Below are 12,526 nucleotides of genomic sequence, written 5' to 3' on the forward strand. Positions count from 1 at the left end.
GAGGTGAGGATGTTGGAGGGTCCCTGAGACCCTTGCTAGGATCAGGATGAGTCTTGGTCTGGTGTTGGCCGCAGCTCTCTGTGACCTGCAGTCAGCCACTCATGTCTTTTGGTCACCTAACTGGGTGCTACCTGCATCACCCTTTTCCCATCATGGAGCACCTTAGAGCCAGATCCTGGCATGCTCCCATTGCAAATGAACGGGGAGGCACGGGCTGAAGCTACTGAATTTTATTTCAGGTCATAGAGCTGGCTGACCTCGTGATGACTGCATAGAGCTTGGGTGAGTGGGATCACAACTGGTTCCTCTCCTTTGCCGGATGATCCACCCCTGCTCACACTCATCAGTCCAGCTTTGAGATTGCAGGCCAAGGAGTCTTTGGGAGTTATCCTGCAAATGCAGCCTCTCCTGAGCACTCAACGCTTGTCTTCTGGATTTAAGGTGTTTGAAAACATAAAGGCAGGAAATAATTTAAATAGCCAGCCGGTGGAGTTGTTCCTTGCTGTGCTGGTCCAGAGCAAGGCAGGCAGGCAGGTGACTCAGAGAAACACAAGGCGCTTCCCTCCTGGATGGAGCCATTGTTCCTCAGCCCTGGGGGCACAGCCCGAGCACTTGGGATCCCAGCACAGCATGTTAATGTTGCTTCCTAAAGCTGGGTGCAAGCTACAGAGGCTGAGGCTGGAGTTTCAATAGATGAAAATGGCAGGGCTGGGAGGGTGGGGGGAGAAGGGGCACAGCTTATTTACAGTTACGGTTGGATCCAACATGACAAGTGACAAGTGGCCCCTGGGCTGCAATTTGAGCAGGCAGGAGTGTGGGTTTTGCTGCTCCCAAGAGACAGCACAAAGCCAGGCTGTTGCTGGTAACACGCTCTGTTTACATTCCACATTCCAGACAGTCCGATGCTCCAGCCTGTCCCAGCAATGCTGCCGGTTGGCCGCATGCTCTGCCAGGCTAGGCACACTTCCCAAACACCAAAGGCACCTTTTACCTCCACCAAAGCAGCTGACCCCCAAATTACCGCTGAGAAAGCAGGGGTGCAGGAGGGTCCTGCAGTTTGGTAGAGCAGTCTTGCGATGTCTGGGAAGGTGAAGGCAGCCATGAGCTTGTCCTCTTTAGTTACATTACATCACTTGGAAATAACGTTGTCAAAAAGAGATTTTCTAGGAACAGGAGATGCAAAAACAGTGCTGCTCTTCTGACATGCACTGTCAGGCTGGAGGAGGGCTAGTTGTGCTCTCCAAAGGGTGCTCAGTGTATGTCCAAGAGAGGGGAGGCTGCAGAGCAGGAAGCTGCTGTTTGTTAAGGGAGAACTAATTCCTGAGAAACCTCTCCTGGGACGACTCAGAACTGGGAGGAGCTACAGCAGGCCCCAGAGAAGCACAAGGATCCTGGAGATACACCATTCAAGCACCCTGGCACAGGCCCCCTTGGGTGACTCTGCTGTGCTGGGGAGTGGCCCCAAGGCTGGAAGCTGAGGACAGAGTGGGTCCTGGGACTCCCCCACAAAACCTTCTGCATCAACTGCTGCTGGATCGACAGGAGCTGGGAAACTTGTAGGAATGGCAAACTTGCATTTTGTTTCCTAGTGAAGTGTTTGGCTATAAACTGTTATTCCTCCTCAGAGACGCAGCAGTGGTCGAGACTCCCCACTCTTTCAGGATTGATTGAAGGGGCCAAATTGGCACCAACACAGGCCAGTCTCTCTTCCCTAGGGCGGTGCTGCTCTGAGGAGGTCCTCCGCTCCTCCTCCACCTGCGAACATAAATCGTATGTTTCTTTTCGAGGGGGAAAAGGCAGCGTTCAGACTCTGCGGGGCTACCAAACCTCAGCGACAGCTGGCCCCGCTCCTGCTGGAGGCCACCTCCGCACTCCTGCCCGGCCCAGGCTGCCTCGCCCGCGGCGGAGGCCTCATCCCCCTCATGGCGGGGCCGCGGGGCAGGCCGGGACCGGCGGCGGCGCTCCTCCCATAGCCAGACCGCTCCCGCTGGGGCCGCCGGCAGAAGGGACCGGGAGCTGGAGCCAGGGCCGGGGCCGGGGCCGCGGGGCTGCTCCACCTGCCGCTGGCAGAGGGCCCTACCCGCGCTCCCGGCCTGGGCCCCGTCCAGCGCCGCCATCCTCGCACCCTCTGAGGGGACTACGCGTCCCATGAGGCTCCGCGGCCGGGCGGCAGCGCGGGGCACTGTGGGACTTGTAGTCCGCTCGCGGGGTGCCCCTGCCCGCGGCGTGGTCCCGGCGGGCCCCGCGCACTACATTTCCCGTCGGGCAGCGCGGCGGGCCCGCGGCCTGCTGGCGGAGACATTTGCGAGCCGAGTGTCTCCAAGATGGCGGCGTGGGGAAGGAGGCGCGCTGGCCCCGGCAGCACCAACAGCGGTGGCGGCCGGGAGAGGTGAGCCGCGGCCGGGGTGCGGGGTGCGGGGCTGCTGGGGCGCCTCGGGCAGGTGGGGAGCGGGAGGAGGTGGGCTGCAGCCTCCCGAGGCTCCCCTCGACCCCGGGGGCAAGGGCGGGGGCCGCGCCGAGGGGAGCGTGGCCGGGCAGGGTGGGTGCGGGCCGCGGCCCCGCCGAGGTGGGGCCGGGCCGGAGGGGCTCGCCAGGGCCGGCGGTGCCCTGCGGTGGGCGGGCGCGGCGATGGCGCCGCGAGGAGGGCCGGGGAAGGTCAGCGGGCCCGCGGGGTGGCGGTGGCAGCCCTTCCCGCCGCGGGGATGCGGCGCCGGGGGCCGGGGGGAGGAGGGCCGGCCCTGGGGAGGCTCCTTCCAGGGCTATTTTTAAAGGCGGTGAGGGCAGCGGCGAGTCCGCCAGGGTGACCTCCCTCCGCGGGCGGTCCCGGCCGCCGGGGGGTCGGCGCGGAGCCGCCGCGCTCCCTCGTTGCGGGGCCGGCGCTGGCGGGGCTCGGTACCGCGCTCTGTCTCCGGCGGGGCGGGGGAGCGGCTGGACGTGCTGGAGCCATCCGCAGAGCAGCTGTGGAAGTTTAGGAAGCGTAACTTTAAAGCTGGAGAAAGAGGCAGGGGAAAATCTTCTTGAGTTACTTTAAAATCAGTACGCACAGTTCTTTACCTACTTAAAATGTCTGCTTAAGTCCTGTGCTTCCTTACGTTGGCGTTTTCCCTGTTTTGCCCCAGGGCAGACTGATGTAACCAGCAGCCGCAGAAAGCTGCTGCGTTTTTATTGCGAGGAGTTTTCTTTTGTCCTGCCGTTTTACCCAGAGACTCTGATATCTCAATTTTTGCTGTGGCTTTTGCTTTTTTTTCTTCCCTTGCTGTAATTATTTTCGATAGTGTTGAATCTCTACAGCCCATGAGAGCCGCAAGTAGCCCTTAGAATTCTGGTGCCAATGTGAATTGCAGGAATGCTGTCTGTGTTCAGGGAATTTAAAAGTAATTGAACTGGAAGAGCCAATGGAATTACTGCATCAGTGTGGTTTATATAAACAACTAAGAATACCACGGAGCTCAGTGGCAGAGCGGTAAAGCTGGCTGCACCCCGTGCCTGGCACCTGCCACACCACTAAGCACAGGAGGTGTTGAGTCTTCATGTGGTAGACCTGTCCTCCCAGCAGAAGTGAAGGAGAAAAAAAACACCTGAGAAGAGCACTTCAATGAAAATTATTTTATCAGTGTGAAAATCAATACATTGATGCAGACTTAAAAGTGATTGTTACCTTGTAACTTAATCTGTGAAGTATACCATAATGTAATTGTAGTTTGAGGTGATTTTTTTAAAGCTGTGATTACTCTTCATCTTATGATCAAAAATACTCGCAAACGTGAGTTACTTTGTGCACCTGCTGTATGTATTATTTTTCCTTTGCCAATGAGAAGTGTATAGCTGAGTATAAAGAAAGCACGGAAGTGACAGAACAACAGATTTGACATAGACCAACAGATACACCACTGACCAGCGCTCCGCGATCCCTACCAAAAGATGGTGGTTCTTCTAGGTGTCAGTCATCCTGCACGAATGTGGTGGAAGATCATCCTTCTAATAGGTGTCAGGTGATGTCACCTGGGTACTACTTCTTCCTTGCAATTGCAGAGCTGGAGATAAGCATGACTGGGCCTCTGCCTCCCTCCATCAGTGGCTAATCCAAAATCACACCTACCGATCTTGTTTGACTGCTGGCAAGGCAAGCTGTGTAAAAGGCAGTGCTGGCAGGCCTGATGTCATCAAATGATGACATATGCTTTTTATATGATGAATACAGTTTTCTTACACCGGGCAGGATTCTTGTCCAAAGACACATTCCTTTAAACTGAATATGTTAATCCAGTTTTCCTCATAAATGGGCTGCTTGAAGGAGTTTCTGTAGTTGTCAGCCAGCTAGTCTAAAAGGCATCTGTGTGTTGGGAGGTGGTGTGAGGAGACTCAGCAGTGAATAAAATACTGTCTGCTATTAGACTAGACCAGCTTTCATTTAAAAATAAAGAAAGTCCAGCAATTCTATCTATGGAGACTGTATCCCTCCATAAACAACTTTATTCATACAGAGAAGTCTGTAGTTGGTCAAAAAAGTGCTTTCCTCAATAGGACTAAATGTAAGGACATTAATTTCAAAGGATGTTGGCTGTGAATTCCAGCTGGCACTTTGGTGGTAAAATAATAAGGTTAAACAAAATAACCCAAAACATCAAAGAGAACCAAATAAATATTTGGTTTTCTTCATTCTGGATAGACTCTTTAATGGAGACTTGTCTGAAGGGAATTGTTAATCTGTAGACAAAACCAACTTTTTTATATAGAACAGACGCTGAATTGTACTTTACTGTTTTTGTATAAAATTCAGCATGATGACCGCCAGAACACAAGACAGAATGCCATTTGTTCCCCAGGGAGATGTTCTAACAAACTCTAGAAAGAACAGCTTTAATGTCATCACTGCTTGCACTGGTTTCTCTGCGCCCTTAAAGAGGTCTTTCCTTTCGCTACCTGCACTGCTCAGATTTCTGGTACTCTTGTTTGCTTACAGCAATGATTGACCTATTTCCATTAGTCTGGCTAATCATTAGTTGACTTAAAATTGACACCTCCTTTTTGTCTGGTGGCTGGGAGGGTTTTTTTGTTATGGTCTGGTGGTGTTTTCCGTAGTAGTGTTGCCCCTTGCCAAGGCTGCTTGAAGATCTCACCTATGTTTTCCTGTTCTCTTTCCTGCTTGTACTTAAGGTACATTTTGAGTACATTTAAGGTACATTTTGAACAAAAGTCTTGCTCTATTGCTACACTTTTCCTGTTCTTCCTCCACTTTAATGCACGCAGTGACAGCCTGCTGAGAATGTCCTTAAAGCCATAGGCCTGACAGCCACAGCTGGTGGCCAGAGACTGGTAGATCATGCAGACCTTCAGCAGAGAAACAATTCTTCAGGTGTTTAAGCTCAGATGTGTTGGTACTTTCTGTACACCATATCCTGAAGCTCTGCTGAGTACAAAAACGCACTGTTGAATATAAGTTTGAGGTGGACTATTTTCACTGAGAATTGAAGCCAGACCACAGCTCGGCTCCTTAAACTTGAAATTAAATTTCAAAAAGGGTTTAATGTGGGGGGAGGGAAGTTTAGTGTTTGAATTTGTCATGCTGTGACTATATTGACTTAACCTTAGCTGAGATGCTCATAGTGACCCCAGACACTGTGCCTTGGCCATCTGTAATGTCCTTTTTCTGCAGTTCACTTGCATGGCCAGCATGCAGGCTCTCTGTTGTGTCACTAAACTAGATATTGGATGTGTGTGCTGCTTGTGATGGGTGTTATCACACTCCTGCAAGCCTCTCCTTTCTTATTTTTTTAACTACTAATCAGACTGGTCTTTGTTTGCAGTTAATTTGAATGTATGTTTGGTGCTCTGAGCAATGCTGCTGTCCAGGAACATTCTTTTTTTTCCAAAAAAAAAAACCCCAAACCCTAACAAAACTTGACCTACGTGTTCTGAGAGGGGTTTAAAAATAACAGAACTGTACCAATGCTTCTTGCAGATTGAGGTTGTTTCTAATTGGGATTCTGAACATTTTGCAATAGTTGGATGACTTGAAATGCTTGCCAGAACACTGCCTGGCAGATCGAGAGGAGTACCATTAGGCTGAGGGTAACAAACTCGGGAGGCTCAGTCCTTCTCCTCTGCAAATAGACAGTGGTGGAAGGATGCTGAGGTTTCTTCCAGGATGTTACCATCTGCCCTGTTTTCAGCACTGTTTGTATGTTTTTGTTTTGCCAGCTGGCACCTGGCAAAACTTAAGGTCCTCTCACACTGAGTGGTATTGTGCCTCCTCCTTAGAAGGATATTTATTTCTTCATCCATAGAGACTATCAGCCGAAACTTACATTTAACGGACAGGTTGCTGTTTTCAAGAGGCAGCTAGGAGAGTTCTTCCAAGCTGGAGGCAGAGCAATGGAGCTGCTGTGAGGGCTGTAACTGGGAAACCGCTGGAGTTGCTATTGTTCAGCCAGCTGCAGCACCGCTCTCCTGGTGCTCTCTGATATTCCCATGTTAGGAAGATAATCCAAATGTAATTTGAAGCTTGCCCTATAGCGAAGACGGACTTCTGCCTCTCCTGCTGGTGGTAGCTCTGTTAACAACTGATTCCTTATAACTTTGGTACCACCAGAATTATATATCGGTGATTTTTAAATTATTTTCATCTTGCTATGCCAAATGGTTGAGAGTATTGTCACATTCCCTCATCAGTGCATTCATTTGGTTCCAGGAATGAGACACTTAAAAGTTCTCAAGTATAGAATGCATGAAGCTGCAATAGGATAAAGTAGTTGGATATAAGGTCTGGAGCTATTCTTGCAGAGAAGCTGTACAACTTTTTAACTTGGCCCTCTTTTTGGGGTTGAGGAGACAGGTCCTGGGAAAGAATTTGATTGAATAGTATTAATAACTGCTTTTAGGTTCTGGTCTGCCTAGTAAACAGCATGCTGTGCTTCTGAATATGTGGCATCATTTTATGACTTCTGTAACGATGTCCTCTCTGACACTGGTTATTTACTATTCTTTTAAGTAAAATGGAATTTATATAAAGTCACACACTTCATAATCAGTGGATGCCAGCTTGGAGTTGATTGCATAGCTCTGCATTTTTGTTTGTCATCACTGGGGTGTGGGGGACAAGCTCTAAAAGGCAAATTCCATAGCCTCCGGTGTTTGAGCAAATCCAGTTGCTTTGACTGGATTTGTTCATGTGCAGCCGCTGTGTTCAATTGAAAGGCTGTGTCAGGAGAGATTTCCTCTGTGGATCGAGGTCCTCTGTCTACTCTGCATGCCAACAAGGTCTAAAACCTCAAGCCCATGTACCTCATCTGCATCTCTTTCTATATCGTCTGAAAACAAACCAGTCTTCAGCTTTCCATCCTCCAGGGACAGCCAGTCTTTGTGTGGAAATAGTATGTGATAAACCTCACTTCCTCTGTTAAAGAAATGGAGATTTTTCTGCTTGCTTTGCTGGCTTTTCGTGTGTCCTATTTGAGAGCTAATTTTCCATTCTTTGTTTTTGGATTGCCTGTTCTGCCATTTGCACCTTCAGCACTGTGATAGATTTATTCCAATATTAGAGGTCTAATTTGGAGAAACAACATAGTTAGGGGGCCAGACTCTATCAGGGATGAAGCCTTTGTGCAGTTTAGTTCCCAGTGATTTTTTTTTTCACAGATGATATTTTAAATTCTGCTTGTTTTGACTTAGGAGGATTGTGCTTTTCTTAATTGTTGTAAAGCCCCAGAGCCTGGTAAGCCAAAAGATTCCAGAAGAGGTAGACAGTACTGCCTCTGGCCAAAGTCTGTTGGATTCCTGCTCTCTTTAACAGGTGGCTGTCACTTGTGGCATGGCTCTGCTTGTGTATGTTACGGTGAAAGGGAAAAAGGGGCATTCAGAGGGAAGAGCAGGCAAGACCTGAGCAAGGAAAAATGAGACCAAAAGGTTAGTGCCACCTGTTCTGATGCTGAGCCTGGAGAAATCCCATGTAATGTAGTTACTTGACTTAAATTCCTGGAGTTAGATGCCCAGGTCCCCATGGCTCTTGTAGAGTTGGAGGAGAAATGGCATTGCTTCATTCTTGTTTCCCAGTGATGGCAGGGAGATTCTAGGGTGACTGGGCTACTGTGCTGTTACTAAGCTTCTGCAGAGTTCTTAGTTGAATTTTGATTCTGCTTCTCTGTTTCCCTGTTTTGCAGGCCCACACTGCATGTTCCTAGGTGTTACAAAACGTAGAAAATGCTCCTTGGTAGGAAATACTAATTTTATCTGGAGGGTTATATTAGCACAGGGTCAGCTTCCAGCTTGAAAATGCCTCTCGGCAATAGCTTCTCCCTGAAGTCATTATGCCTTAGCAAGTGGTTTCACAGAGTCATTGGTGCTGTTTTACAGAGTCACCTGAAGTCTCAACACGTCTTCTGTAATAAAAGTGGAATTTCTGATTTGGAAGAAAGTGCACTTGAAACAGTTGTCATCAAGAAGCAAGATTGTTAGCAGAAACCATTGCCAGCTGTGTCCCTAATGTATCAGCGTAACATCTGGTTAACGAGTTCTTTGTTAGAAACTCTTTAATGTTAGCTGATAAACTTAGTTATACTGGAGGTGTAGTATTCTGTAAAATTTTTATACAGGTGCTGTCCTTCAAATTTTTTGTTTAAATACTTGCCAGTTCACTACAGATTATCAGAGTCCACCACATCCTGTGCTGAAGGAGCCGATCATAATTTTTCCAAACAATGTCTGACAAGTTGACAGCCTTAAAGAAGCCTCTGGCATACACAGTATTCAGGTGGATTTTTATTTTTCTTTCTACCTGTGAACAGGCCAAGGGGAAAATGCACTGCAGAACTCAATAATGAGCTTATAATTTGAGTTTTGCTTGTAGTTTATATAAATTCCAGCCAGATTTTTAATGAAACTGCTTATTACTCTGCTTTGAGAGAGGCTGGTGCATCTTGGGTCCTGCTGTTTGATACGTTTGCGACTGTTCACAAAAGCAGCTACTTCTGGCAACAGCTTGTAATTTAACAGTATTCATTCCTGATTACACATGGCCACCGCACGATACCCTTTGCAGCATGAACGGAGCTGCACATTAAGGGTAACGTCTGGTAACACGTCAGCTTACCAATGTGTATTTTTCTCCCTTATTTTCCAGTGGATGCATGTAAGTGCCGTTGTACTAATGCAGCAAAAAGTACTCTTTTCATTCTCCACCTCAGCAGTGTCTTGCCTCCCAGTATTGGGAGGGTCTAAATGTTGGGATGAGGTAGCTTGTCCGCTGTGCTTAGGTCAAATATGTCTGATTTGTTCTCCTTCTGCTAAAGGGATCCGATAGATATTTTTATCCTTTAGAGGCCACGTGCTCAGTTTTGCTCTGGTTAAGCACAGGCGTGTCAGAAATAGTTATTTCTTCTGCTTAGAAGGAAGGATTTTACCTCATTCTAACAGATAAGGTTTTAGCCTTCCTCAGCACAGGTATATAGTCAAAATCCTATTGCTCACATGTAGCTGTAGCTAAAGTGGTGTGTGTGAAGAGGGTGGTTGGTGGGACTTCAGGTAGCTAAAAGGTGCTACTGAAATGAGGGATGTGTACGAGCCTTGCAACTCCCCTGTCAGCGGAGAGCGTGCTCCATGTAAAGCAAACAGCTCTTTCTTCCCTGTGAAAGCCTGCCTGCATTAAAGAAATGTTCCTTCCTTGCTTTGCTGCGTCCTGTTTCGGGAGAGGGAGCAAACCGTTCTGTATAGAGTGCTCTGCTACCTTTTTCACCTTCACTTCCAGCAATGTTTCTTGGCCATCCTTGTTGAATTTCTATGGATTTACTAGGCTGATTCACTATGAAGCATTAAATAGCAAGCTGCATCGGTGGCAAGGAGGTAGTTACTGTGAGGAGAAAGCAAACATACTCATCTGAAGATGCTTTTTCTCTCAAAACCTTCCAGTGCAACTTGCCCTCTTGATGGATGAGCTGCTAGTCTTATTTTCTGTGAAAACTGCTTAAGTCTGGCTGGTTCGTTCACGCACTGATGCGGTGTGGTCGCTAAGGTTAGACACTTCCCATATCTCTAAGAAACTGCTTGGGTGTCAGTGTGAGGAACCATTTCAGCATTGTTAACAAGATCCTATTTTCTCAAAACGTTCTAGCTCCTCCAAGTTAGGAAAAGGTAAGAAAAAACACATCGCCTTATTTTCGGATGACTTTGTCTACAGCGGGCATACGTAGCTGATGTGAAACAAATAGAGTTGAAAAAGCTGCTTGTTGTTGAACAGAGGCGGTGACTGTCCTTGAGGGGCTGCCCTCACTTGGGGCACTCCTCTGTTCTCACAGCTGGGTGGGTGAGAAGCCTGTCTTTAAGCTCTGTAGTTTTAATTCTGTGTTTCCTGTTAACAGGGTCACCTTGTCCTCCACGGACTGTTACATCGTGCATGAAATCTACAATGGGGAGAATGCACAGGACCAGTTTGAGTATGAGCTGGAGCAGGCCCTGGAAGCGCAGTACAAATACATAGTGATAGAGCCCACTCGCATTGGGGACGAGACGGCCCGCTGGATCACTGTCGGGAACTGCCTGCACAAGACCGCCGTGTTAGCGGGCACCACCTGTCTCTTCACCCCTCTGGCACTTCCAGTAGATTATTCTCACTACATCTCCCTGCCCGCTGGTGTGCTGAGCGTGGCTTGCTGCACCCTTTATGGTATCTCTTGGCAATTTGATCCCTGTTGCAAGTACCAAGTAGAGTACGATGCCTATAAACTTTCCCGCCTGCCCCTGCATACGCTCACCTCCTCCACTCCAGTGGTGCTGGTGAGGAAGGACGACCTGCACAGAAAGAGACTGCACAACACGATAGCACTCGCTGCCCTGGTGTACTGTGTAAAGAAGATCTATGAACTCTATGCTGTATGACTTCGGCAGGGAAGAGAGAAACCCATAAAGACAAGCGTATTGAGACTCCCACAGTAACGTTTTGTTTTTCCTCTTTGAGAAGCAGTGGAGACTGGGAAGGATTTGGTTTAATAGAGCTGTTATTTTTAAAATAACACATCACTGGTGCACCAAGGTTTTTCAGTTCTTCATGACACTTAAGATGTGGATGTGTGGTGACTTGAGAGCTGTATGTTAGGCCATGGGAGTCCAATCCAGCAGCGGAACGTCGATGAAAGAAAGCTAGAGAAAGAGGGGTGTGAGAGCTGCTTTTTTTTTTTTTTTTTTTTTTTTTGAAACATTTAAGTATATTGTTTAATTGTATTACACAGAACCAGCCAGAAGTTATCATTGACCATTAAAGGATGAGAATTTGAAATGCTTTTGCTCTCTTGTTACTGTTAGCATGGTTCCCTTTCGTAGTGTGCTTCCAGGGGATGAAGGCTTTGCTGTGAGAACTCTGGTGGTGATATTTACGCATGCTCACACACAGACCCAATATTCCTCTTGTCTACTGCACATGGCAGCAGCATCCATGTTACTTCACAGCAGCCATCTGCTGAAGGAATAGCTGTAGAGTGTTGCTTTCCCTTTTGCTTGCCTAGTCGTGTTTCTTGGAAGAGGCTTCCCTGTTCCCTCAGTGTTTATATCTTTTTTTTGGTAATTGCTTCAGTGTTCATGGTTGGGGCTAAGGGTGTCCAAATCCTCTGCTGCCCTGCCACCTCCAGCCATTACTGCTCTGCACAATGGAGATAACACTGAGTTTCCAGCTACAAACACATTCTGCTCAGTTCTGGTACAAGTTCTTTCTAGGGCGGATACATCTCTGCTGAGATGTGTCATACCACAGCTGAGGGCTGCTGAGGTGGAACCTGGCTGTCTTACCTCTGCGCTTTGTTGCTGCTGCTGCAACTTGGATGGCTGCGCCCTGACTACGCTCTTGTTTGGAACGTGTGCTCCTGGAGCTGTGTGCTGCCACCGCCAGGCATCCACCTATCTTGTAACTGGGTTATCTGAAGTTTTAGAGTTCAGTCTTGTGCAGTAAGTCCTCTTTTAGCTCAAAACTATCAACATCTTACTCTTAGAATGGGAAGTATGTAATATTTTGCAAGATCTGCCAGTTCCTTTTAAAATACAGGAGCTGCCTTTCTACAGTGCCCTCCGACCAGAGGGCAGACAGGTGTGGCTTGCATTCACAAGGCCACCTTGGCACGGCTTCAAGCGTTACGAGCTGAACACAAGAGCAAAGCCCTGTAATAAAACCTGCCTGCACGCAGGTGTACTGCCTGCTCCAGGGGTAGTTACAGCCTGACCTCTGCAGCTGAAGCGCTGACCTTGGGAGGGCATCTCATGAGGTTGGAAACCAATTTTGGTAGTTCTATCTTTATCTTTCCAAACTGCAAGAGCAGGCACCGAGAAGTGCTTGCCTCCAGACTGCAGCAGGCTTTTTCTGGCCACGGTTCCAACTGGTGCTTTTCTGCTGATGCAGCTTTTGTGTTGGCAGGGCACACATCCCAGCTGTGTATGTGCTGGGCAAATGGGGTTTGCTGGGAATTCTGAGCAAGTACTTTAATCACTGGTGAAGGCAGCTGTCTCCCAGCAGGCCCATGGCCCCGAGGAAGCTTCTGGTGGCATCGAG

At 48.3% G+C, this 12,526-nt stretch overlaps 1 protein-coding gene and 1 long non-coding RNA gene across 2 annotated transcripts; one reads left to right on the forward strand and one right to left on the reverse strand.

Moving 5' to 3' along the window:
• Positions 1-215: 215 nt before the first annotated feature.
• LOC130147347 (uncharacterized) lies at positions 216-2,127 on the reverse strand. The gene is made up of 2 exons (XR_008821196.1): positions 2,081-2,127; positions 216-1,755 (listed from the first exon to the last, which is right to left on the reverse strand). It is a non-coding gene; the product is annotated as an uncharacterized LOC130147347 (long non-coding RNA).
• A 127-nt stretch (positions 2,128-2,254) lies between these two features.
• On the forward strand, positions 2,255-11,270 carry TMEM11 (transmembrane protein 11). The gene is made up of 2 exons (XM_056334334.1): positions 2,255-2,389; positions 10,353-11,270. Exons 1-2 carry the CDS (start codon positions 2,325-2,327, stop codon positions 10,867-10,869), a joined length of 582 nt encoding a protein of 193 aa, XP_056190309.1. The 5' UTR covers positions 2,255-2,324; the 3' UTR covers positions 10,870-11,270.
• The last annotated feature ends 1,256 nt before the right edge of the window (positions 11,271-12,526 follow it).

Source organism: Falco biarmicus, chromosome 4, assembly GCF_023638135.1.
Source record: "Falco biarmicus isolate bFalBia1 chromosome 4, bFalBia1.pri, whole genome shotgun sequence".
Taxonomy (NCBI): Eukaryota; Metazoa; Chordata; class Aves; order Falconiformes; family Falconidae; genus Falco; species Falco biarmicus.